Source organism: Anguilla rostrata, chromosome 4 (assembly GCF_018555375.3).
Source record: "Anguilla rostrata isolate EN2019 chromosome 4, ASM1855537v3, whole genome shotgun sequence".
In the NCBI taxonomy this organism is placed as follows: Eukaryota; Metazoa; Chordata; class Actinopteri; order Anguilliformes; family Anguillidae; genus Anguilla; species Anguilla rostrata.
The window spans coordinates 30,476,867-30,504,778 of record NC_057936.1 but is presented as its reverse complement, the minus strand read 5'-3'; the positions used below and the strand labels follow the sequence as shown (position 1 = coordinate 30,504,778).

The 27,912-nt window shown below is 39.3% G+C and overlaps 2 protein-coding genes and 1 long non-coding RNA gene across 8 annotated transcripts in view; 2 read left to right on the top strand and 1 right to left on the bottom strand.

Annotated features, from left to right (window-relative positions):
- The window catches only part of plppr5b (phospholipid phosphatase related 5b), a 67,367-nt gene extending 60,825 nt beyond the window's left edge, over positions 1–6,542 (bottom strand). For 2 of the 5 annotated variants that reach the window (XM_064332204.1, XM_064332205.1), the window contains exon 1: positions 6,252–6,542. The gene's annotated coding sequence lies outside the window, so the exon portion shown is untranslated. The remainder of the gene's footprint in view (positions 1–6,251) is intronic. The other 3 variants (XM_064332208.1, XM_064332207.1, XM_064332209.1) reach the window with 2 other exon arrangements.
- On the top strand, positions 1,019–3,766 carry LOC135253202 (uncharacterized). Its single transcript, XR_010329553.1, has 3 exons — positions 1,019–1,790; positions 2,563–2,651; positions 2,980–3,766. It is a non-coding gene; the product is annotated as an uncharacterized LOC135253202 (long non-coding RNA).
- Positions 6,543–9,632: 3,090 nt separating the features above from the next.
- Positions 9,633–27,860, top strand: LOC135253197 (phospholipid phosphatase-related protein type 4). 2 transcript variants are annotated; one of them, XM_064332195.1, is made up of 7 exons: positions 9,633–10,056; positions 14,812–14,997; positions 18,612–18,744; positions 20,033–20,228; positions 22,835–22,892; positions 24,357–24,530; positions 25,493–27,860. In XM_064332195.1, exons 1-7 carry the CDS (start codon positions 9,979–9,981, stop codon positions 26,813–26,815), a joined length of 2,148 nt encoding a protein of 715 aa, XP_064188265.1. In that variant the 5' UTR covers positions 9,633–9,978; the 3' UTR covers positions 26,816–27,860. The 2 variants fall into 2 exon arrangements, with proteins under 2 accessions (XP_064188265.1, XP_064188266.1); XM_064332196.1 differs by having other exon boundaries at positions 9,635–10,056; positions 18,615–18,744.
- The last annotated feature ends 52 nt before the right edge of the window (positions 27,861–27,912 follow it).

Genomic DNA, 27,912 nt, shown 5'->3' with positions numbered 1-27,912 from the left:
GGCAGACACTCCACAGGGCAGTACAGTCGGCCATAACACTGTCCAGGACAGGAGGGCTTCAATCACTGGGTTAGTCCTCATCCTATCATGTAACAGGCACCTGAAGCCAGCTTACAGCAGATACATTTGAAGAGTACTCCTCAGATAATCAGCTGGTGGACAGGAGAGTTAGAGTAAAAATGACCAGCAGTTAATAGCATGTTCTTCAGTGCAGAGCACATGCTTGTCCCTGCTCTCTTGAATTAAGGGAGGTGGTTGTACTATAAGCTGGGCTAACAAGTACAACTGGCCCCTTCAAATACACATGAAAATACACACTGGTGTTTTTTGACCAAGCCTGGTGTTTTATGGTATGAGGTGGAACAGACAGATGTTTAGGACATGGTAGTGCCTTCAGCTGGAATTTACTTTTGCTAAAGAGAGGGTGGTCACCATGAGAGGCTAACGGACTTGGGGGTCAGCACCATCATTCTCCATGATGGACACTTTAAATATTTACTACTGTATGTGATGAACATGTTTTTTATATTTGTAAAATGTTTTTAGGGTTTTGAATAAATAAGTACGAACATTAGAGGTTTTTGTCTGGATACTGATGACTATGCGTGGACATGTTGTCAGCCCCTTGTTTTAAGACCTACCAAAGCCTGGCACAAATCTCAGAAACCACTGGGCACAACCATTTATTCATAAACCAGTCCTGTACCAACAAGCAGCCAGATACATCCACAACACTCTCATTGCACCCCTTTTCGGCCACCTGCACATTAATAGCCTTAATTGGCACACATGAACTTGTTATGCAATTAGATTCACCAATTAACTCACATACATGCAATCAATTACATCACTGGCACTGGGGTGTTCTGTTATGCATACTTGTATTCTAGTTATGATGCTTCACAAACAGAGTCACCATATTGTTTGCCAAATATGCATTCCAAACAGCAAGTATGCAAACATAAAGAACATTACTATAATGGATGTGGATTTCCATACTTCACATGAACCAGAATTTTAAGTATGCACTGACGCACACTTGTATGCACTCATTGTTCCCAGAGATCATTGCGCTAAATTATCATTTACCATAGTGATAATCAGTGAAACCATGGAGGAATTTGTTTTCAGCTTATGGAACCGTTATGGAAGTACCTAATTGATAGCCAGTTAGGAATCATAATTACTGTTTTATTTTGGTTTTCTGATATATATCATGAAAATATTCAATATTGATTTTATGTGCAGTGCTAGAGGAAATAGCTGCAATAATATACCCATAGATTAGAGTGGCATTCGGTCCACCAGAGAGGCGGATTGGTCTCGGTTGCGCCAGCTGGTGGAGAGAGCACACGCACCTGGGCTGTGTTAGCTAATCAGCCCAGGTGCTTAAAGATGTGCTGCTTGCCACAGTTCGGGGCTGAGACCGGGAGCTCATACTGAGAGCAAGTGTCTTTATTTGAGTTTAATTTCAGTTTTGTTTCTTTAAAAAATTTTATTATTTTTTTAAAAACAGGGAAAAGCAAACCACTGCTGAAAAGTGAGAGGTAAAAATCTGGCCAGCTACGAGCGAGAAACTGGAAAATTTTCCACTCGGTTTTGTTTTCTTTTGTCTTCGTTATTTTAGTTTGTTTTAGTTCATTGTTTTTGCCTGGAACCCATGAGGGGGAAGGCTGAAGATGGCATTTATTTTATTTCATGTTGGTGTGGGTGCGCTCTCTCTCTCTCCATGAGGCAACAAACGGTGTTCCCTGGCACTGCTGCATCTTCCTCCCAGGGGTGTCACGTTGGTGTGTGACAATTAGATATACATTGCTAGTGATGATCGCTTGCTAACAGCATTGTGTGCACAACTTCATCCACTGTATTTAGACCGTTAATTCTAATTAGTCAGTTTTCACTTGATGGAAGACGATTGAGTATGGATGTACACCGAATGCAAGTACGAATTACTGAACAACAGTCAGTTTTCTCTGATAGGGTTGTAAATCACACAATCCAAGGTCCTCTTGAATACAGGTTTCAGACTTCAGTCCTGGAGAGCTGCAGTTTCCGCTGGTTTTTTGTTTCATTACCATTGGTTCATTGATGTTCATGATTGGCTAAACAGTCCACACATGTTTCTAAGACCTTAACTGGCAGATGATTGCAGGCACTGACACTGCAGCCCTCCAAGACATGACTTTGACACCCTGGCTCAAGATAGCCACACTTAACATTCATTAAAATGAAAATACTTGATAATAATCCAAGGTGTTCTCCAGCCAAATTTTCTCATGTCAAGATGTACACAAGAGAGAAGTCATGCAATCAGTGCCACACCGAAAGTCATTTAAAGTAAGAAGGAAGCAAAGGCATTTGGCATGAGGTATTTTGGAAAGTTGCTTGTTTTAAATAAGGCAAACCTTGGTAAACACATTATAGGCATACTCAGGCATGTAGTTAAAAGAATGAGTGATTTAAGCATTATTAAACCTGGCAGCTACTAATTTTCTTTCAATATGAAGATGATCATTACGAGCCTGTGTTAAAGCTGCTTTCTCCCCCGTCTGTCTGCCTCAGATAGTAGGCATCAGGCATTCTTTTTTGCAGCTGCAGTTATTAGATGCACAGCGCAAATGGTAATGGAAAATGCTAAAGATATTTTCAGGGTGAGTACCTTCATGACAAAATAGAGACAGATGAAAAGGAACATTCAAAGGCTGAAATAAAGTAAAAGAAAAACCACAAACTCATCTTTTGCAGATTATTTTTTAAATGTTCAAGTACTGCTATGGAAGTTAAATTTAAATAGTGTAGTATAAGGAAATGAAGGGGATTCTACTGACCATTACACTATTCAGTTTTTACAAAGATTAAGAGTCAAGTTCCAAATGTAAAGACCAGATATGAGAAGGAACTGTACGCAGCCATTTTGATTTTGAAAGCTATTGCTTCAATTCCATATATGCCTTATAGTGTGTTTCCTTTAGTTTTCAGAAGAAAGGGGATTTCAGAAACCACAATTTACCTAATGAATATGTGCAAAACAGAATCTGGTTACACTCTGCCACCCATGAAGACTGCTAAATCTGTGGGAAGCACATGGATAGCAATTTGTAGGCCTCTCTTAATCAATAGTGCTGAATGGGTCCAGTGATAAATTTGTACTTGTACAGGGCTTGTACATACTTAGGCCAGATCCCTAATTGGCCGAAGTATGAGACTAGCAGAATTGTGAAAAAAATATAAGACATGAGCTGCAATTAAAAAAAATAAAAATAAAAACATAAAATGATAAAAGGAAAACTATGAAATACTTAAAAATACAGAGAACCAAATATTGAGAGAAGTTACTGCAATGAAAAATCTCACAGAAAGCCAGAAGGAAAAACCTGTGAAAACCATTAACAGAAAACGCACCTCATTTAATTCCAATCCCTCAAGCATATGTCCATCAGGTTCATAGTGTTTCAATTGTCACCCCCAGCCTTGGCTAATTCTACTCTTACTGCAATGTGTAATCCATCTTTCCACTGTTTCAGTCAAGTCTCTGGAACACCACCACATGCATGGCTCTCTTAAAGAGATCCCCTTTGTTACAAAAACGTTCAGAGTAAAATCACCCTTAAAAAAGTAAAGCATTTAAAGGTTAACCTATGCCACTCAAATGTTGTGTTCTGAAGCCATGAAAGTGAAAAATATTACAGTTAACAGTGCTGAGGCCAATGTTAGAGAGAATACAAAATCCTGTCGTAAATACTCTGAATACTGTTTGGATTAGACCTGAGAAAAAAGAGCTTTTTTAAATAATGCAGATGACAATGCTGGGTATAGATTCACAACTTTTACATGACATGGCCAAAAGTATGTGGACACTGGACATCCAACATTTCCCCCAAAATTATGGGCATTAATATGGAGTTAGTCCACCCTTTGCAACTATAACAACTTCCACTCTTCAGGGAAGGCTTTATACTAGATAAGGAGCATTGCTGCAGGGATTTGCTTCCATTCAGCCAGAAGAGCATTAGTGAGGTTGGGCACTGATTGGGCAATTAGGCCTGACTCGCAGCTGGCTTTCCAATTGATCCCAAAGGTGTTGGATGGGGTAAAGGTCAGGGCTCTGTGCAGGCCAGTCAAGTTCTTCTGCACCATTCTCAACAAAACCATTTCTATATGGACCTCAATGTGTGCCCAGGGGCACTGTCATGCTGAAACAGGAATAGGCCTTTCCAAAGTTGTTGCCACAGAGTTGGAAGCTCAGAATGGTCTAGACTGCCATTGCATTAAGATTTGTCTAAACTGAAACTAAGGGGCCTAGGCCAAACAATGAAAAACAGACCCAGACCAAGGGGTGTCCAGATACTTTCGGTCATATAGTGTGTCAGATATGTAGTGCTTAGATTATGGCCTTAGAGAGGGAAACAGTAAATTTGATACAATATTATATTGTTTCTAAGAATGTGGCCTACCGTCCCCTTCACAAGCATCAAAGAAAATGTGATTGGGGTAATTCAAAATTCTCTGATACTCTAATCTAGGCGGACAATCTATGGGTCTATGGGTCTGAATCTAGTCATTTCACAGATTTTTGACGGAGTATTTGTACATCTGCCATGTCATACCATCCAGCAACACTGAGAATGGGTAAATGATTGTAAATTTCTCCTCTTAAGTGATTGACTTGGCCAGTCAAGAATATTGCACTTTTTGACCCTAAAAACCATCCAATGAGTTTTGAGGAATTTGGTTAGATCTCAGCAGACTATGTTTTTGTGTACTTCAGAATTCATCCTGCTGTTGCCATCAGCAGTGACATCATCAATGAAGATAAGTGAGCCAGTTACAGTGGTGGCCTACATTCCCAAGCAATAACACTTTCACCATGTTTCATAGATGATGTGCTTTGGATCATGAGCGGTTCCTTTCTTTCTCCACTTTCCTCTCTCTCTCTCACTTTCTATGACTTTGGTACAGGTTAATACTCATCACGTGTCAATAAGACTTAGTTTCAAAACTACAGTTTTTTAAAATATACCTGGCCTGTTCTTGAGGCTCACCAATGGTTTGTATCTTGTGGCGAACCCTCTGATGTTATGTTGATGTAGTCTCCTGTTTGTAGTAGTCTTTGACACATTTATGTTTATATCCTCGAGAGTGTTCTTGATCTGTTTGACAGTTTCAAAGGGGTCTTGATTCTTGTCATCCATTACAGTAGTCTTCCATAGTCTACCAGGTTGTTTGCTATTGCTAAGCTCACAAGTGTGTTCTTGCTTCCTAACAATGTATAAAACAGCAGATTTTGCCACAGACAATGTTTTGACTATTTTTCATGATGGCCAGCTTATCTGGCACTGTCACTTATTTGGTCCTCATGTTGAGAGACAAGACCAACAGATTCCAAATGAAAATTCTACACCTAGAATCAACTCTAGACCTGTTGTTAACTTACTAGTGCTTGAATAAATCATGCAAAGACATACAGGTGGCCAAAACAGCTGAGCAGCCAATTGTCTCGTTACTTTTGTTCCACTAAAATGGGGGGACTATTTATAAAAAGGACTAATTCACCTGATATGGATATACATACCCTGAAAAGCTAACAGTCAGCATTTTAACCTCATATTCATTGCAAGTTTATTGCAAATCCAATGTGCTGTAGTGCAGTGCCAAAACAACAAAAACTCTGTCCAAATAGTTTTGGATTTTCTGTATTTTTAAAAATGATACTGAATGACAGCCATGTTCCAACTGCACAGCATTGACCCAGCTAGAAGGCAACCCTGCAGTTTATTACAATTTTGCTCAAAAAATCCAGTATTTGAAATTACAACACCAGACTATTCTTTTATGTTTATGTAGATGTTAAAAATTTAGTCTGACACAAAAATATCATTAATAAAATGATGTGTGAAATAAATGACTAATATATATATATATATTTTTTTTTTTTTTTTTTTTTTACCGTTGTCGTCATTATCCAGTATTTCAGAGCTTACATTCTGAGAGTTTTCTCTCCACATTACAGTACGTTTCTATTAGTACGTACTATTCAGGTCTGTTTCACTAAACACATGGTTGAGGTGGCATTGGTATACGAGTTACACTGCATGTGTGGTGCATTGCTGTACTTGCTTAGTCTCCACAAAAACCCTGTTTCAATATAGGTACTTGCCACAACAATTCCATACACAGCAATTGTAGGCTATAACTTAAGCATGCAGTCTAATATTGTAAGGCAACGTAACATAACTATTAAAAACTCCTACCTTGGACAGCGCAAGGAGTTTAGCGTCTCAACAGCTTCTGAAACACACAGGCAGAATAAAAAAAACATCTAGCATGCTAATATTTCTGTTTGTTTCTAGGTTCGTGTTAACACTTCAGTTCGTTATGTTTGTTCGTCTTTAAAGTGGACAGTCCGGTATAGGATTACACCTAAATGAAAATTAAACGAATTTATCGAGACTTTCAGCGTCCCTTGTAATTTGATGAATTAATGTACTGCGTGAAGCCAGCCAATGCGGCAACGCGCAGGCGCTGCTCAAGACGTCCCTTTCCTGTAATATGGTACTGGAAGTAAAGCCTCTTTGCAGCACTATTGGTAACCCCCGCCCCCACCCCGTCTTCTTCTTGGTAACAGGTATCCTATTCGGGCTGCATCAGGTCTTGCACACGAACCGTGCGTGATTTGATTCCGCGGGTCATAAAGTGACGTACAGAATCGATTTTCCCGGCTTTTATCCATTCGGGATGTGTTTCTCGTGCATTGATACATGGACGGATACGTGTCACAAAACATCCCTTTGCTTATTTTCCAGGACCGTCTAAAATGATCCGTTCTTTTGTCAAATCATTGTCCGAAATTGAGATTGTATTTAGGATATTACTCGCTGTATTATCTGGGTGAGAATGAGGGCTTGCCATTGCTCCACTTCAAATTAAAATATTGCTCTCCTTTTTATCTATAGTAAAAGTACAGTTTTTGCATATTTGTTTATAAGTTCTTTTATATTTTCTCAACTTTCTCCTTGGAATATTTATTGAGGCAGAAGTAATATGGCTCAATGAAAAATTAACATATTTAGTGGTGAGCATTCAGGATGAGTCAGAATGATTTGGACCACAATTATGAAGAATCAGACATCCCTGTCTGAATGAGTTATTCAGAGTCTGTCAGTTTTATGCTCAAAAGTGGTAAACACATTGAGGTTCACCTCCAGCACAGCAGCACAGAATGCTTAAGTAGTTTCTTTATCTGGTAGCAATCAGACTGGGCTCTATTGTGCCAATGTTGACACTTATATCACAGAAAAAAGGACATAAAAATGTTATTATAATCTGCATGAAATAGAGTATAGGCTACTTTACAATAGTTCAGAGTCTGGAAGCTCAAAATATATGTTTACTGTATTAGAGTGAACTACTTTTGTGTAGAGTGTATGTTTTGAATACGGTTTTCGAGGACTTTAAATTAATTTTTTATTGGTCTTCATTTCCCACAGTGCAAGGCACACTTCGGTTACCAATTCAAACCTACCAGTGGGAATCATACTCATTACAACCTCTATTAATATCCGCAATTAATATGGCTTCCGTAAACTAGAGTAAGTAGTCTGGGGAAACAAGTCACATTAAAAACAATGGATGCAAAGCATGAGTCTGGCTAAGTTGGGTAAACTGTAATAGGAATACTGTAAAATGTCCAGTTACTTGTTGGCAGCAATTACCTTGTAAACTCTTGTAATACATTTCACAGTATGTTTACTGTAATAGTAATACAATACTGAAATAACTGTAATAACAATAGTAAGCAGTACGCACACTGAGAAATGTATAAAGGCATCTTACAAGCTAGTTGCTGCCAGCAAGTTACTAAATTGGGGGGGTGGAACTTTTCCCAGCATGCATTCAGGGTGTGAGACAGGAATACACCCTGCACAGCCAGGTCACCAATGCATTGCAAGGCACAAACACCATTCATTCACAACCACACAAACATGGGGAGAACATGCAAGCTTCACACAGAAATCCCACATGCAACTGCAGATTAGCATTTGAATTTGAAATATGGCCGGATTTTGCTTCCATAGTAAACTAGTCTAGTGTGTGATGTAATATGATCACACAGGCATAATTTAGGCATTTTCACTTGGTATGGAAGGGATTATTACAGTCGCTCAAAATCCATGTTTACACAAACACCAATGTGATTCACCCAGGCAACTTGTACAAATGAAAAACCAACACAAGTCCTCTACCATGTGATAAAAATATCCCTGTACCTGCACATTATACAAGTTGCTGTGATTAAAAAATTTGTCCTTCATAACTTAGAGCTACTTTAATTACAGTTACAAATGAGACTACTTTACATAAGTAAACAAAATTGGCTGAATAGGCTACTTACCTGGTTTTGACAATGAGGGATCGCTCCAGTATTGTGGAAATAGTTTTGGTGTGCCCGTGTCAAATCTGTCTTCTTGGATCAGGATACATTGGTCTTCATGTGAAATTATCTTTTTTTTTCAACAATTTCAATTCATTTATTTTTTATTATTATAATTGCAAAAATTCAGTGTAGGCTACAATGCAAAAGAGGGTGTGAAAGTAGGCTGTAACTGATTGTTGTGATGGCAAAAACTATAGAAAACAAGATCAATGTTGAAAATAGCCCAAATTTTAAGGACAGAAAAGTTAGCATAGCTGTAAACTTTTGCTGTTAAATAAGCCTATTACTGTATTAAGATTTACAGCAGAAAGTATATTTACTGTAGATTTCAGCCACCATAAAATTTTGACCTGCAGAATTACAGCTTCTGTATGGTATACAGGTTCTACAGTAAGGATTTGTTCATTATACAGCAATATTACTGTGAAAACTACAGAAATCATTTACAACATATAGTTTACAGACTTCAATTATTTGATGAACTATCGGAATTCTGGAGTGCTTTCAAAGCATCTTAACGTATGAAGACACAAACCCATAATACTATTCAGTCAATCACAACAATTTTTATTTTATTTTGTACATTTTAATGACTACAGTAGCCCATTTAATTTTGCTGTCTTTGCTGAGAAAAGATATACAAAAATGTATGCTGGGGTAAAGTAATACTCTTAGCAAACATTACCACTTTGTGGAGCATAACATTGGGTAAAGAAATTAGGCTCGTCTCTGTAGACTTTTGATGCTGGGATAAGGTTTAATAGATGTAACTGAGACAGTTGAAAGGTAAAGGTATGTATAATGCAGTGCAATGGTTTAAATGTCAGAGCTCAAGTTAACACTTAGACTATGTTGTCTCTTATAAAGTTAAAGTGAAAACACGTATATTTGCTTAGGTATTCTCACTTTAATTTGATTGTGTGTTTAATATGACGCATGGATGTTAAGTGTAGCCTGGAGCACATATACACTGGGCTAAACTATAGCCTACGACGAGTAACGATTTTAAGCGGATTACAAACATAGAAATCATCATGGGACACAACTATAACCAGATTTTTAAATTATCTAGCCACAGTCATTATTATTTTCGAATCAAACATAAAACTGTATCAATAAATGAGTGTGAGCGCGTGCGTTAGGCGCGCGCCCCCTATTCCCTTGACCATTTCTGACGTCAGTTCGCTTGGTATTTTACATTTGCGTTCTGATCTACCAAACACTTTATAAAGTATCTATAATTGCAATACGCCGGTGTCAGATCAACCAAGGCGAGGGAAACGGTCCAGCATGCGTATTCTATAACGGCTGATGTTGCAGTTATCGCAGTCAACCCGAGATCTGGTGTTCCAGACAGGCTGTGACACTTGGTTAGTTGCTGGTCAGCTGCGTAGAAACCCACGCAGTCCACACTTAGTGACAGTGACAATTGAGAATGGAGAAATCCGCAGCAGTAGTCGCTGGATATTTTTTTTAGGCAAAAGTGGCTCCGATTAGTTAATCGTAAAACTGTTTCTCTCTCATTGCAAGCGAGAAGATCTACCATGTCTACAAAAGAGAGACAAAAAGGAAAGGTGACTAAAGACAGCGTTACCTTGCTGCCTTGCTTCTATTTCGTTGAGGTAGGTGCGCTTGCATTTAAACATTTTAGAATAGTGCTGTGCAGATCTTACGATATTTCTGAGCTGAGGTGGTGTTTTGAGGATGGTAGACAGTCCGAATTTTGGAGGACGTCTTCCGTTGGTTTTGTAGGTCCGTCCTGTCAGAACCCCTACTTAATTTAACGCGGTGTTCGGGTGAAAGTTTATGCCCAATTAAATGCCACTTGCATGAAACCCATATCCAATAACATTCCATGCACACTACTGTTGTAATGCTTCATTTTAGAATGCAAATTAATGCAATACTCATTGCAACGTTGATGCCACCGTGACTATCATAGCATAGATAGCAGCAGCAAGTTGCTCTTCAACAGGCGCCGGGACTGGTTTCAAATGCATGCGATTTTATCAATGATTGTGACGGCGTTCTCCAGCGGTAATTCCTGCAGTCTCCTTCAAAACAAAAACCAGCATGCCTATCTACCCATATTTCAGTGCTTCACTCTTGGAAGATAAAATTGAGCATGCATGATTTTGCTCTAAAACAGGCCTGTATTGTTCCTGGACTGTTTTCTTCACAAGAAATATAGACCAAGTATGTTATACTGTTGGTATTTTTCTACATTATAATGATTTAATGTTTTCAATGATTTCAAGAAAACTATCAAAATTTGATTTAGACACATCCCTCACAAAATTCTATGTGGGCATCCCATGGTAAATATCCTCTCAACATCAGACTAAATATTATAAATACTGTTATAGATACTACTATTGTAGTAACCACACTGCGGGTAATATCCAGACTGTTGTAAGTATACCAATTTTATTAAGCTCCATTGTCTGAATTGCATTGTATTTTGGCATTCTTGGAAATGATTTACATTGGAATGCTTTGAAAATGCCATTGACAGAAAGCTTCCCAGTTTTTTTCATTTTTCATTGAAGAAAACTTACAAAGACCATACACTGAATATAGACTATGACTGCACAGTAGGCTTACATTTGCACCCAAATGGCTTCAGAAACACATGCAAACCTGCATTTAAAAAGAGGGCTGATCATTTAGATTTATTAACATTTGCATCTGTTGCAACCATAGACCGCATAAAAATAGGTTGCAACTGAGGAAGCAAACATACAGTGTCTATTCCCTTGGCCATGTTCACTGTCACAATCCGGGGATCATGGAAAAGTTTTCATTTGCACGGTTATGCTATATGGTTCCACTCCTCCCATAACATATCTGTACTAATTTGCAACAGATAATGGTGCATGAAAGTGATTATTACTTACTTGCACCACTTGCACCATAAATTGGACAAGCTCCCTGGATTTAAGCCCCTGTGGTTGTGGTGAGCATTGTACACCAAACTGGCTTGACAGCAGGCACAGCTGCTCAGTTGCCTGGAAGGATTAGTATTTTATGTATAAAATCCCACATATTGCCTCTATACCATGCATACCAAGGTTACTTCCTCTAGCTTTGCTTTTGGTGATCATATTTTTATGAATATCCTAAACAGCAGTCGGTGTTGTCTTAAAATGTGCAATCACATCATATTAAGTCAGCTGACAGTTTTTGACAAAGATACAGCTGGATGTTGAGTAGTATTCTGTGCTGGTGCCTTGTGCATTTTCCCTGTAAAAGAAAAAATAAACAAAAAATATAATAAATAATTCCTACTCCTCTTGCAGTCAAAATTTTACTACAAGACTTTCAGTGCTGTGCAATGAACAATGATTATAGAATCAATATAGAAAATGTCCAGCTATGGCTGTCTTCATTGACGTGATTTCATTCCGCATTGCTGGAGTGAGGGCTGTATTTGAACACTGATGTTAGGGGAGAATAACAGACAGAACAAGGATACAGTACAGCAATAAAAACGCTTCATGTGGCCTGGGAGATGAACCATTGCTGCTGGCTGGAGTTAGCAGGAGCATATATAGGGCAATAGGACATAAAGAATGGAGGCAGTAGTGCTTTCAGTGGAAAAGCTCCTTAGGGAAAGTGAACCAGGTTGCCATTCACACAAGATAAATAATTGGCGGCAGGGAACCTAGCCATTCACTCAGAGGTTTATAGTTTCATTCATTTGCAATGGATTACATATACAATACAATGAATGCATGCACTGCATTAAAACTGGTATCAGTGTGTTTGTTAGCTTATGGTGGATATAGAGATCCTGATTCTTGTGTTATTCCAGGCGTTATGGCTGCATAGCAGTAGCCAACCTGGCACGGTTACAGCAAAGGTGCGTTATCTATTATGGCCTGGGAAAGCACACCAGCGAATAAAATGAAAATACCAAAGTAAACACACAAACCTGTTCCAAGTGATATTTGTGCCCGTGGCTGCCATTCGTGCTGTGCTTTTACACTTTCTTTGGCTATGTGTTACTCCCCCACAATTCTAATGCTGTGATCCACAATATGCTCTCCATTTACAATTATTATGAGCTGTATAGTTCTTCTGTCACCATCTTTTCCCTTTCTGTCATCTCTTTTCTTTTTTTATCTTGTCCTAGGACTAGGATGTCATACTATAAATAGCTTTCTCCCTCAGGAAGTTGGTATTTTGGTGTACATCTTCAAATAGCGCAACTATGGTTTTGAAGATTGAGTCCATGGATTAGCTAGGACTGTTACCTGATGCTAAATCCCTTAGTCCCTTTGGTGAAGCACCAGGTAATTCTCCCAGCTAGTTCTCAAAACTAGACTGTGATTTGAGAGGCTTTAAAAGTATTGATGGCAAGTGGATGTGGTAGACTTCATGCCTGCTAATGTCACAACAGCTCAAAATAAATCCTCCTAATTTCACCTGACCCACATCAGCATGAATGTACCTTCTTGACTAGGCTGATTTTCTATCCATACAGCGCAGGCTCATCTCAAGTGTAGATAAGCAGCAGCTAAAGCTATTCATTGAAAATTAATCTCTTTTTCCAGCAGTAGTGTACTGCCATTGTTTTAAGGCATAACCTCAGTCACCCTCAGTGTAGAATCCATAGCCATTTTCATTGAAATCCATAATGCACTGCTGGAGAGATGCCCCAATGTGAGCATTATTGCGAAAATAAGTCTGCAGGAACTGATCTATTCACAAGTCACTGACTGGCAATAGGATTCCCACCAAGATTTGGCTGTTTTCTGATTAGCACTTTCCAGCCGGCTATTTTATTCAGTCTTTTAATGATTTTTGTTGTCTGTATGCTGAGGAAAAGGAGCAGAGATACATTACCAGACATGCTACTGTTACTACAGTAAGTACAGTAATTGTGCATGTGGCACTAGCTTCTAAAAATAAGCACCAGGGTAATAAGCACTCATCCATTTGCACATATGCATTATTTAACCTACCATGTCACATATTGCTGCCACTTAGATGCTTAGAGATACATACAGAGAACACCCCTAATAGAACATAAAAGAGAGGGTTTTTGTGTTCCATAAGAAAATCTTAGTCTTTGGGTTCAAGGCTCTTTTATAAGTCTATTCAAAGTGATAGAGCACTTTCAATACAAATTATTATTATATCCTTGATATGTATTTCCTTTCCTGGAAATGCAAATTGTTCCATCTTTTTTGCAAAGACAGCTACATTTTCTACACATGTCTATTAATAATGTATTTTGGTCTTCAAAAGTACAATGAACCGAGGCAAGATCCAAGACAATAAGAAGAAAATGGCTACCAGTCAACAGCACTGTGTGAAGCGTGTATAGTTTTTTTTCTATATCTTTCTGAAGTCCCACTTATATAAAGTATATAAAGTCCCTTTATATTTCTGTCCAAATGCAAACATGTGATTATGTGTGATTTAAGTCTTTATACAGTTTTACATGCTATTGCCTGAGGACCACAGGGCACAGTGAGAGCTAAGGCTAAAGAATCTTGGTCATTTATACACTATGTGACCAAAAGTATCTGGACACCCCTTGGTCTGGGGCTGCTTTTCATGGTTTGGGCTAGGACTCTTAATTCCAGTGAAGGCAAATCTTAATGCAATTACATTCTAGATGAGTCTGTGCTTCCAGATTTGTGTCAACAGTTTGGGGAAGGCCCTTTCCTGTTTCAGCATGACAGTGTCCTTGAGCAGACAGTGAGGTCCATATAGAAATGGTTTTGTTGAGATCGGTGTGGAAGAGCTTGACTGGCCTGCAAAGAGTCCAGACCTCAACCCCATCCACCCACCTCAGCCACCTTTCTGGCTAAATGGAAGCAAATCCCTGCAGATGCCCAAACATCTGGTATAAAGCCTTCCCAGAAGAGTGGAGGTTGTTATAGCTGCAAAAGGTGGACTAACTCCATATTAATGCCCATAATTTTGGATGAGATTTTGGATGTCAGGTGTCCACATACTTTTGGTAGTGTAGTGTATGTTAGCTGACTTGGTACCCGTCACAAAATTTTGATGCTGTGCTACTGTATTTTACGTCCTGCTTCCCTCTTGTTGTTTAGATACTTTTCTTCATTCTTGGGCACAGATACGTTTTACTGATCAATAACCTTGTATGTGATTTTTTTGTTTTGTTTGCTAGATATGTATTGTGATTTTATGTAGCATAGTTGAAAGATACACAATTATTTCTGATGTGCTTTTTGCAGCAGATGTCAGTACCAACTGGTATAAAGATGTGAAACCTAAATAAAAAGTATTTATACAGACATACACAATATTGGTGATATAAATGAGATATAGAAATAATATATAATATCTGTACTGAACTTGAGAGTGATGTTTGTTTTGACATTTTTTTCCCTGGGCAGTTTCCTATCCTTGCTTCCTCTGTGGTCAGCCTGTACTTCCTGGAGTTGACAGACGTGTTCAAGCCAGTGCGCTCTGGCTACAACTGCAATGATCGGAGCCTGAGCCTGCCCTACATTGAGCCTACGCACGAGGTCGTCCCCTTATTGATGCTACTCAGCCTGGCCTTTGCTGGGCCTGCAGCCATGGTCAGTCGTACGCATCATTCTCTCTGTCATAGCTAGCAACACACAAAGAAAGTTAGTATTGGCTACTTTGGAGTAGTATGCTTTGGAGTCAGTCAAAGTTGCAGTAGGACTTTCAGGAAATTATATACATCTATGAAACGAAAACAATTTACAAAAATCAAAATAAATTGAAAAAATTAATCAAAATAATCAAAAGAATATAGAATTTTATTTTTATGTGATCAAAAATGTTGATTTGAAGGGGCATCCAATGGGAATATACAGCTGAGGCACTAATTAGCGTACCAATGCACCTTATGGCTGAGATCAAATCCCAATTAGACCACTGTCAGTGGCTGTGACTTGGGACTGGGGTATGCTTAATTGGGCATCCTGTCACCCAGGAAGCAAGGGCCTCCATGGTGTCTATGGAGATATCATGGAGGTCCTCCTTATCTGGGCTGCACCAAGGTAGTTAAGCATCATTGCTCAATAGCAACTCATGCAGTACCATGAAAAACTATTTGCCGCCTTCCTGATTTCCTCTATTATTGCATATTTGTCAGACTGAATGATTTCAGATCTTTAGACAAAATGTAATATTAGACAAAGGGAACCTGAGTAAACACTTTTTTTTTCTTTATGTTAAATATTAATTAATATATCACTTCAAAAAGTAATGAACTCCTTAGTTACTTAGTTACCAGATTTAATTGATAGTTCGATTCAGCTGTTTGAACACAGCCAGACTTGATTGCAGCCAGCACTGTTGAATTTAAACCTCACTCATGTTGGACCTTTCCCTCAGAGTGAAGTATTCATCACAAAGTTTCTGCAACCACACTATGCCATGATCAAAGTAAATATATCAGTCTGGAAAGGGTTAAGGCTCTGGGATTCCTCCAAACCACAGTGAGAACCATTATCTCCAAATGGAGAACACTTGGAACAGTGGTGAATCTTCCTAGGAGCGGCCAGTCAGCCAGAACTTTTCCAAAGGCACTGCAACAACTCATCCATGAAGTCACAAAAGATCCCAGAAGAACATCCAAAGAACTGTAGGCCTCTCTAGCATCGGCTAAGCCGAGAGTTCATGACTCTACAATAAGAAAGATACTAGGCAAAAATGGAATTCATGGCAGAACACACTGCTAACACAGAGAAACATCAATCCTTGTCTCACATTTGCAAAAAAGCACCTGGATGCTCACCAAGCTGTTTGGGATAATGTTCTATGGACAGATTAGTCAAAAGTCGAATTTTCTGGAGCACATGGGTCCCATCATGTCTAGCTTAAGACAAATGGAGCACCTCACAATAAGAACCTCATGCCAACAAACAAGCATATTGGTGGTAGTGTGATGGTGTGGGTATGCTTTGCTGCCTCGGAACCTGGACATTTTGCCATTATTGAAGGAACCCTGAATTCAGCTCAGTACCAGATTCCAAAGTACCAAATTCTTAAGGCGAATATCTGGTCATCTGTCTGTGAGCTGAAGCTGAAGCATAATTGAGTTATGCAGCAAGACAATGATCCAAAACACAGAAACAAGTCCACATCTCAGTGACTGAAAAGAACCAAAATTAAAGTTTTGGAGTGGCCTAGTCAAAGACTTGATCCAAATAGAGATGCTGTGGCAGGACCTTAAACAAGTAGTTCATGATCAAAAACAGTTCTGCAAAGAGTCGGCAACAAAAACGATTTGAAAGAGTGATATCAAATTATAGGAAGCGTTTAGCTGCAGTTATTGCTACTAAACGTGGTGCAACAAATTTAAGGGGACAATGACTTGTTCATATGATATGGGTGTTTGATAACTTTTTTCTTTGAATAAATAAAAATTATAAAAATGTGTTTTGTGTTTGGGTACTCAGGTTCCCTTGGTCTGATATTACATTTCGTCTAAAGATCTGAAAGCATTCAGTGTGACCAATATGGAAGAATAGAGGAAGTCAGAAAGGGGGCAAATACTTTTTCACGGCACTGTAATCAACAGTCGGTGGTCAGTCTGCAGTCAGCCTCCACCAGCAGCTGTTTCAGCTGCACAGTAACATGCAGCTCAGCTGGTGGACTGCAGACTGATAAAGAAGCAATGGCTGGCTGCAGACATTTGAGACTTTCACTGTGCAGTGTAGGCCAACTTCATACAAATATTTGATTAAGATGTGTGGTTACAAACTTAAAAGTGCATTATCGAATTTACCAAATCTGTAACTTCTGCGCCACAGTGTCGTTAAACATTGAAATTGCAACAATATATTGAAAAAGTATCACAGTAAAATGTCCAGTTTTAACTGAACTCTTACAGAGTACATGTTTATCTTTGTTCAGTGTTACTCGTGATGTGAGAATGAGGCATTATGACACCAAATAAGTTATCCGTAACGTGCTGATTTTAACTGATGACTGTTTTTTTGTGGGGCAACATGGGAGCAGACGCACTTATTTTAGAAAAATGTCTAAAATAAACAGTACAATCTGTTTACTCTGGTAATTATAATTTTTATAACTTATAATTGTATGATTTTACACAATTAATTGTGTCCTCCAGCTGAAACATATTAACTTTTTAGTAGTATGATTTATTTGTCTTATTCATCCAGTTTGAATGTTTTATTATCTCCATCAGTTCCACATAAATTTGATTGCTTTGAATACATGCTGCCAGTTTAATTTATGAGATGTCCCTGGGCTATGCTCCCTGGACTTGGATGCAGAGTATGCACTCATAAGACAGTACATGAAAATATTTCCTCTTTGAGTCATTTTCCTCTCCGTAGAAATTCTAAAACTCTCCGTTTTATATTTGTATCGTCTTTATCTGGCATATGTAAGTTAACATGAGACTAGCTTATTACCAGCATGTGTCACAGGGTCTTTTCCAGGTTTCCCAAGCACAGTAGATAGATGGTGATAATAGTTTCTGGCTTAAGAGAGTCAGAGAGGGGAGAATCTGGTATGGGTGTCTCTGTATGGCCAGCCTGGTGCAGGCTCAGGTCTCAGAGTATCTGCACACAGAGCCAAGCCCGGCCCAAATGCATACAGTAACTCCTCTGCCATCAGTTCAGGGTTAAGTAGATCCCTGCTGCCTTCAAACATCCAGCTCCACTGAACCTTAAACCTGATGTCTGCACAGGAAGGTTCTCTCTGCATTACTGTAGATGAGGCAACAAAACTCATCGGTCTGAGGACAGCACAGTGGATGGATGGATTGCGAGCTTGTATTGTAGAACACCTATTAAGTCTTCCTTGTGTAAATTTGGCTTCCTCACACAAGCAGGGGAACCCTGTAATGCGGGTGAATTCGTCATAGCGTTCACAACAGAATGTCGCATTATTGAGCGGAGGGAAAAACATGTTCTGTGTGGTGCTGACAGCAGGCTTTTCCATGCTGAGGGAAGACTCTGAAGCCTGCAGCCTACCTAGGCCTGTGTGCAGGTATGAGCTTCATCAGCCTGGGCCTCAGCCACAGACCTGGTGTCATGTGAAGGCACCTTAGCTTTAAATGAAGTTGACAGAGCCCAGTGGTGGAAAGCTGAGAAGAGCTAGTGATCCAGGCCCAGTGTTGGCATGGAGAGACACAAGATCACTGTATCCCCAGTGTGCTGCCCTGACCAAACCCATCCTCTGCCAGCAGATAATGATCAGCGAAGCCGTTCTGTTCTGCTGCCTGTCGAGGAGAAAGAACGGCCTTGGAAGAGAGGTGAACATCAATGCAGCGGGATGCAACTTCAACTCGTACATTCGCCGAGCTGTCAGGTTTGTTGGTGAGTTTTTTCCCGTTATTCTTCATTCTTTTTGGACTTGCTTCTGCCAAAGAGGGTGACCATTTTATTTTTTTACATAAAATGGTCACCCTCTTTGGCAGAAACAAGTTCGATAATTTATTCTGTCCGATAATAGGAAACATGTAAGGAATAAAAACGTTCCACTGCATACCGATAAACCTGTTCAAAGGCTCTATTTTCACAATGCCTTTAATTTAATGGTGGACCTGTGGTGGGTATTATTACTGCACTTTAGTGGGTTTCCTTATTAGATTCATTGTTTCAGCAGCTAGTGTTAATTTTTTTGCTAAATCCCTTTTGCTAAAATTTTGCAGGGGCTGAATTCTCAATTAGTGAATGAGCGTTTTAGTAAGTGGGTCATTGAATGATTAAGCGGGTGATTCATTTGCTTAGTGAGTGAGTGAGTGCTTCATGGAGTGACTTGACTGAGAGGCATACGATACCCTGAGTCTGACATATAACAGTGCACTCGTGCATAGGCTAGCTATCTTCACTGTCACATTTTACTATCAGTGCTGTCAAATGCCACAGAAACATTGTCTTTCGGATGAGCAAAGCAGACCAGGCAGGCTTGCCTTTGTCACAGGGTGATTACAATTTATAGAATGTGCCAGGTGATTCTGAGATGGAAAATTAATGATCCCTGAATAGGATCTATCATAAATATAGATTGTGGTGCTCACTCAGCAGTGACCAGTATATTATATAAATTAAATGTTGCCTTTGGCTTCAAGATTTCTTGCTGCTCCTTTTTCTGGGTTTGCTGTAGTAAAACTGTGCATTCTGTGTGCGTGTGTGCATGTGTGCATTCATTCATGCATGCATGTGTGCGTGTCTCTCCGTGCATAAGTAAGCACCACTTACTTAAGGGAAAAACAAAATGATCCCCTGCCCCAGTGCTTCTCAAATAACATAAAGACATAAATATGAATGTATGGCACTGTTCAAGAAAAAAATAATCAATTCAGTACAAATGTATAGGTTGCTTGGCAAATACAGTACCGTATATTGGTTTCATATGCATATCTATTGGTTTGTCATTGACACATCTATCGGTTTGTTATTTACATCTATATTGATTTGTCACTGACTCATCTAATGGTTTGTCATTTATGCATACATCGGTTTGTAATTGGTGCTTCTGTCGGTTTGATTGCCATGTATATTGGTTTGCTTCACATGTATATTGGTTTGATATATGCATGAATGGATTAATAATTTGCGCATATATTGGTTTGTCTCTCTCCATCTCTCTCTCTCTCTCTAGGGGTCCACGTGTTTGGGCTTTGTGCCACAGCTCTCATAACAAACATCATCCAGTTGTCAACTGGTTACCATGCACCGTACTTCCTTACAGTCTGCAAGCCCAACTACACCACGCTCAACACTTCCTGTGATGAAAACACCTTCATCATGGATGACATCTGCTCTGGAGCTGACCCAGCCATCATAAACAGTGGCAGGTTTGGCAGATTAAAGCATTGCTCATTTATGCACCCACATTCATTTGGTTTATAGAATGTTCCTGTACTGCACTGCAGCTGAATTGAGAGAATTTTTAAATTAATTTATGCCTAAAAATTGTATTAGTGCATCCCAATTATTATAGAAAATTCTCAATAGTTAATACCAATGCTCTTTTCATGTTTAATAATAGCAGGTGTGGATTAGGTTGCAGCTTTTGATGTCTATTGAGGCTGGGTTCAACTAAAACTGATTATATGTGTAAAGATATTCCAAATAACCCATCCCTGAATAATTATCTCACATATAAAATATATTTATCTGATTTAATTTGGTAATTATTATTACAGATATGAATGATCAATTAAATTGCCAAATTTGTTGATAGGAAGAGCAACCTGTTGGATCAATCTTCATCCAAATGTACAATTCACAACCAGATAAGAATTAAGAAATTAAGTTGCAAAAAAAAAAATCAAAGTCTAATCTAAAGACTAAGATTTAAACTACCTTAACAAATTATGAATGTTACAGACAAGGACAGATTACGGTCACAAAATAAATGAATGAAGGAAAATGCCAAACCACAGCTTGTTTCTCCCAAGAGAGTTTTGAGGAAACCAAGATTGAAGTTCAAAAACCAAAAGACAGCCGAATATTCTAAAATATCTTGGTTGAAAATGTTAAAAAAAATGTCAGACGCTGCACACACCAAACACCAATAAACACCACGCCCAGATGCAAGGTTCAGATTCCTCTGATGGCAACAACAAATATCAACCCCTGAATGTCAACACCAAATGCTATTCGGCTCATCTTAACCATCTAAAAATTCAATGACTACTGAAGTAAAGGTCAAAATGTTGTTTGAAGAGGGAGGGAATGGATGAGAGAGTAGAGGGAGTATGGTTTCACTGATTGGGTGAGTTGTGAAAGGTGTGAGAGCAGGGTCAGACAAAGACTGTCTTATCTGGAAGCTTATAAATTTAACAATTAAAGTTGCCTTATGTTGTTGGAAGCAGGACTAAGCACTATGATATTAAAATCAAAAGATTAATTCACGTTTCAGAGACCAAACATATAATATGTTGGGAGGGAATCCAGCTCAGCTATTGAATACCTTTAAAAAACATGGAACTTTACTTCTGCTTCAAACAACAGTTATTATTTGTAGACAGATTGTTAAATCCAGCCTGTTGTAGTCTCTTCCTTCAGGCAAAATATTTTCAGTGTTCGAATGCACAGCATTGGTTTCAGCTTAAAACTGGAACTGTTTCTAAAAAAGTCGATTTCAACAGTCAGGCCTTAACGATCATTATCTGTATACACATTAAGATTCTCATTTCGTAACCACACTGGGTCTCTGACTCTTGAATAATTCTAGTGTGCTGTGTCTTCAAGTAATGAAGTAATACAACTTTCATAGGAGAGAAAACTCCAGGACACCTTTTTATGCCTTTTGAGGGGACGGGGATAGAAACAGACACTCAGCGTGACTCTGATTGCCCCATGGATGTTTCCTTCGATGTTTGTGGAGGGGGGAGGAAGACGGAGAGAATCGGCACCATTTCTATGGTTACACAGAGCAAGTTTGCCAGATCAAATTATATTGTCTGTTTCTCTAAGGGTATGATCTAAAAAACTAGATATCCATCAATATTTACAGTATACAAAAACTATACATTTTTTTATGTGATTTATGAAATAACAATGACGCACAAATATATAATAAGATGAATATACGTTTATACTCAACAATGCAATCCATTCATTGATTAATGAATTTGAGGTTGATTTTCTTTGTTTAATGCGAAAAGGTTATTCTTTGATGAGAAATTAATCATAGGAGTATCTTCTGGAGTGAATTCATCTTCATGAAAGGGAAAAGGGCAGAAAGTCAACAGCTATGTTAAAGCATTATGTTTACGCATATATTTTCCACCTTCCTTTCCCCTTTGAGACGGTATCAAAATGGTTACTTGTTCTTCAAGAGGCATGGTGGAAAATTAAATGGTGAAACTAAATTAAATCCCCAACATAAAAAATGCTTAGGGCATTAACTGTTTCTGTTTTTATGTTTGTTTCACATTTTAATCAATCTTTTTTTTTTTTTTTTTTAAATGAGCATACATGTACATTCATTCATATTTTAAAAGCCTTGCAGGGAAATAACCTGCCTGCTGTCAGTTAACCTTTGTAATAAAAGCCATCTGTTCAGTGAGTGCACAATTGTCTTCCATGTGACAGCAGGAATGAATGATATCTGTGAATCACAAGCAGCCATCATGGTGATAGGAACAGAAAATGGCAAATTTCATAATGCAGTGCTCCAGAAAAGATCAAAAGACAGTGTCTTGCCTACATTTGTAGTCACCAAGAAGCAAAATTTAGAAACATTAAAAAACACTCAAATCGATTTTTATTGTCAATGGTTGTAATTCAGTGTGTTTTAATACACAGCATATTCTGTAAGAAAATCAATTTGTTTCTGACTTTTGTGGGGTTTTTTACACATTAACAGATGCAGGTTGGTCTTTCCAGGTCTTATTTATAGTGTGCACTCACTAAATTAAGCTCAAAGTAACTGTCTCCTCCTCCTTTTCAGAAAATCGTTTCCGTCCCAGCATGCAACACTGGCTGCGTTTGCTGCTGTCTACATTTCTGTAAGTAATCTGCCTCTTTGTAGCTTCACAACTAAACTAAACTAACAAAAAATCTTACAACTTGAAGTGTCTTAACATACTATTACAATATGCAGTTTCTGTAAGATGTTCATTATGATTAACTAAAAGAACAGAAGTGTTTTTTTTTTACATAGATACAGCAGTACCATATTCCACACTGTTCATAGGAGAGAAAATATGAAACATAACTGAAGTACCTTCGGGCTAAAAATGTAATAATTTGAATCAAAAGCATAATGGAAACATGCTCACCACTGTTCTGAGCTGCTCTTCCCCCACTAAGATTTGTGTCTGAATGTGCAACTTTTTTGGTGCACAACATCTTGTAATTTTGTTTTTGAAGCTGCATTTATGAGCTTCATATTTCATTCATATTTAATTATTCTGTGGAATTCAAATGGGGCTTGGTGAAAAGGGATGATTTTCAGGTAGCTACCTTCTAGCCTGCTAGCTCTCACTATAGTAAAATGAGTGGTCCAGTCAAATAGCATATTCACTACATGGTTAATTCATAGATTTTAAATTGGTAGTGCTGGTGTAATGATGTATTGATAGTGATCATTAGCTAACTGGCTAACATTAAGCTTACAAAATGCAATGGACACTCAGAGTCAGTGTCAGTTATCAGTATGAGTGACTACTGGACATTCCTCTAACTAGGTAACTAACTGCAACCTTATGATACTTCACACTGATTCAAAATATAACTTGTTTAGCTACACTGCATTATATTGGTTTTGCGACATTTTGGCGTGCATTAGCTGGAAAGCTAGGTAGTTAGGTAGCTATTTGTATACTGATTGGAAAGGCATGACTATAACAATAATTAATACCATGTAAGCCAGCTGAGTCAGTTCTGAAAGCTAGATGCAGTGAAATAAAAATATATACAATATAAAATAAAATCTGAAGTCTTTTAAAGTAGGTTCACCTGTGGTGCTGATGTTACCCAGCTAATGTTAGCTACCTAGCTTGTAGGATCACTAGCTATGGTCACTCACCAGGACATCAGGACTGGTCGCATGGTCACAGACCACATCTCAATCACCTGCTGATCCCCATTAATTCTCCTTCTCTGCTGATATTGGTCCATTGGATGCCAAGCAGACTCAAAATTTTGAGGCTTAATGTCCATAAGTCATTGTATACTCAACTGCTTCTGTCTCCACTATTGAATTCATCTTTATAGCTTTATGCTGTGCTGTAGCTATCTCCCATTCAGGATCTTGTATGCAATGTCACTTCTTGGTTTTGAGCTAGGTGTGGCTAATTACAAAAGTAAATTGAGTCCAGGTATAATTTTAGGCATTCAATTTCATTAATGCATGAAGTCCGATTCCTACATCATTTTTCCCACGTTATTCCAGTGGGTGTACTAACCTAAAAGTTGTACTTTAATATAGTAACATGGACCTTGTGTTTTGTCTGGGTGGTTCTTTTCAGATGTACTTCAATGCTACACTAACTGACTCCTCGAAGCTTCTGAAACCACTTCTGGTCTTCTCCTTCATCATATGTGCCATTATCTGTGGACTGACGCGTATCATCCAGTACAAGAACCACGCTATCGATGTGTATCTTGGCTTCCTAATTGGTGGAGGCATAGCTGTGTATTTAGTAGGTATTCTTCATTTATGTCCCTCTGTATTTAGTCAGTTCCCTTAATCATTTTGGAGTGTGCCTTGCTTGTTTGTTTCTCATGGACAAGGTAAATCACTAACCTCCATTGCATATATGATAAATTATCTCTTTTTCTTCTAAATCTCACTGCTATTTTGTTTTGTTTGGTGCTGATACCCTGACACTGGGGCTTTTTTGTTTAATGCAAGGATTTAAACAATGGCCCTACAATATGATGATAGACAAGAAATTTCCATAATTTACGACACATTTGCTTTTCCTGTGTTTCAGATGTAGTTGTACCGTATTTTGCATGGTAATATGAAACACTAGGGACAGCTTCTGTGGTTGACATGCATAAAAGCATTCTCAGTTCAAAAGAGTGTTAAGTTGTCTTGTGGAGAAGCTGTTTGGGGATAGCCTTATGCTCCTTGTGGCATTTCTCCCTTGCTTTACATGGAATTCAATGTATTTCTTCTTTTACGTTCATTAGAATTGTCTAGAGAATGACTCTCCAACTCTCGGAGAGCCACAGAACATGCTACGGTTTTCTTTAACCTTTAAACCAGCAACCAATTTAGACATAGTGAGCCTCATTCACAAAATATATGTATGATTACATCATTTTTTTCTTATCTGTATTTCTTATCATGGCTGTTTCCTTATGCTAATCACATGAAGAGGATTGCACATAAAATTTACAAACAGTCAGCACCTGGGATATGCACAAAAACAAAGGTCTGCACATGTCATGAATCCCATATTGGGTATTCATAGGAACATTTTTAAGAACAAAAGTAAGAATAGTTTAAGAAAAGTTTTTTGAGGCCTAATAATATCCACGGAAGTGGACAATAAATGTAATCTAGTCTGAACTAAGGACTGTGGTCAGGGTCTGGAGATGAGATGAGGCTTACCTTGTGGAGGAGCTGTGTTGACATGTCTCGCTCATACCCTAGGGCCTGTATGCCGTGGGCAATTTTCAACCTGGCGAGGATGCAGCAGGCCAACAGGCACAGCTGCGAGACCCTCTCAGATCCCTGACAGACCTCAGCCATGATGCCAGCAGACACATGCAGCTTAAGAATGGTAGCAGCAGCGACGGCATCTCCTCCCACTCAGAGAGCATCCTCAGCCGCAACCACCGTGAGGCCAGCTCCCTCACCAGCCTGAAGAGAGCCAGTGCTGACGTGGAGGTCATCACCCCCAGGAGCCCCATGGGCAAGGAGAACATGGTTACATTCAGCAACACTCTCCCCAGGGTCCACACCCCAATTCTGGACGAGGTTACCCGCCGCAATGCCACCATCCATGCCTCCATGGACTCTACTCGCTCCAAGCAGCTGCTGTCGCAGTGGAAGAGCAAAAACGAGAGCCGCAAGTTGTCCCTCCAGATGATGGAAACAGAGGACACCCCCTCCCCACCGAGGACAATGGAAATGAGGTCTAGCTCCGAGCCCTCCAGGGTGGGTGTCAACGGGGAGCACCAGGGCCCTGCCAGCCAGTACCTGAAGTTGGCCACCAGCAGCACCCCGTTACCCAGCACCAGCAGTGGTATCGCAGGGGGCACCAGAGTTTCCATTCCGTCCCGCCCTGGCTCTTCTCAGCTGGTCCACATACCGGAGGAGACACAGGAGACCATCAACAACTCTCCTAAGGGCAGCTCCACTCGCTCAAAATGGCTGAAGGTGGCAGAGAAGAGCGGGGCCTGCAGAACTAACAGTCAGCCACGCATCATGCAGGTCATTGCCATGTCCAAGCAGCAGGGCATGCTTCAGACTAGCCCAAACAGCTCGGATGGCAGCACAGTCAGCTGCATGGGCGCCATACGGTACAGAAGCTTGACGGAGCCAGAGGTCACCGGCATCGTGAGGGTGGAAGCCCACCCCGAGAACAACCGGCCAGTGGTGCCACCCCCCTCCACCGATGGCAGTGGATCGTGGAAGTGGAAGTTGCAGGAGAAGGGCAGCCTCCGCCAATCGTGCGAGCTCAACGATCTCAACAGAGACTCTGAAAGTTCAGAGTCTGTGAAGGACGGGAATGGCTCCGCTCCAAATGCCAGCGGCGAGCACCACCACCACCATGGCATCACCACAATCCGCGTGACGCCGGTGGAGGGGAGTGAGGCTGCCTCTGAAGCCATGTCGGTGACCTCCAGCCGGGACTCCACCCTTCGGAGGAAAGGGAACATCATCCTCATCCCGGAGCGGGGCAACAGCCCAGATAGCACCCGGAGCATCTTCTACAAGGGGACATCACCAACTCCAACTTTAAAGGAATGAGCCATCCTTCAGCCTGTGGCCTTGTTTACAAGAGAACAGCAAAATGAAAAGATTATAGTTCACGTTGGTATTTCCACATCCACCCAGAGGTCCACTGTATCGTACAAGCTAATGCCTTTCCAGTGACTGTTTTCAGATGAATATTGCTTTACATATATGAGAGGTTGCATTGTGCATGACTTTATTTTTTGAATCACAAGGAGGCACAAATTTCAGAATTGTAAAGCTGTTCACTGTGTATTTGCTAAATTTGTTTTTTCACTTTTGTAATATGATACCAATATGATCACCCTGCAAATATACTTAATAGCAAATAATGTGTGTATAAAATGAATTTAATGGCATTTTCATGTATTTGCCTCTCTCAAAGTTTGATGCTGTCTCTGTATGTCTCCATTACTGTAAGGCCTCCATTTTGTGCAAGTTTCACTTATCATGCCCATTTGTTTGTTTGCTTGTTTTGTTTCAGAAAGTTTAATTCCTTGACATTTATGATAACAGAAGCCTATATTTTTTGCAATTAATGTTTATTTAATCAGTGCTGTACAGCCATGTCATTCAAATTTGTTTCTAAATATGTGCATCTATAAAATAACATATTTAAATGGAAACAATAGTGTTTAAAAGCTGTTGTTTTTAGAGCTTTACCAAATGCTGAACATGCATATTTTAGCAGTTTCTAGAAGGGTGGATTTTTGTTAGGCTCTTGAATTGTCTTGTAAACTGGAGAACACAGGAAAACAGTCTTGTGTCATGAGAAAGTATAGTGTTGATGATTGACCTTAAGTGCTTATTTTAGTATACTAATAATTTCAATGAAAAAACAATTTTATCAATGCAAAGCAGCTCTTCACCTGCTCCTGCACATTTAAAATTAATTAAATTAAAATGTATTCATTTTATTTCTATAAACCATAAGCAGCTTGGAATTTGAATGAACACTGCAAAGCCAAAATGCAATGCAATGTTTTGTAGACACCTATTTCTCATTGTGCTTTTCCCTAGTAAATTCTCTTCAACTATTTTTGTCATGAAAAAAGACAAATGTGTCAGTGGTCCAAAAGAATCAATTTGTGGTTAAAACATTAGGCTCCTCT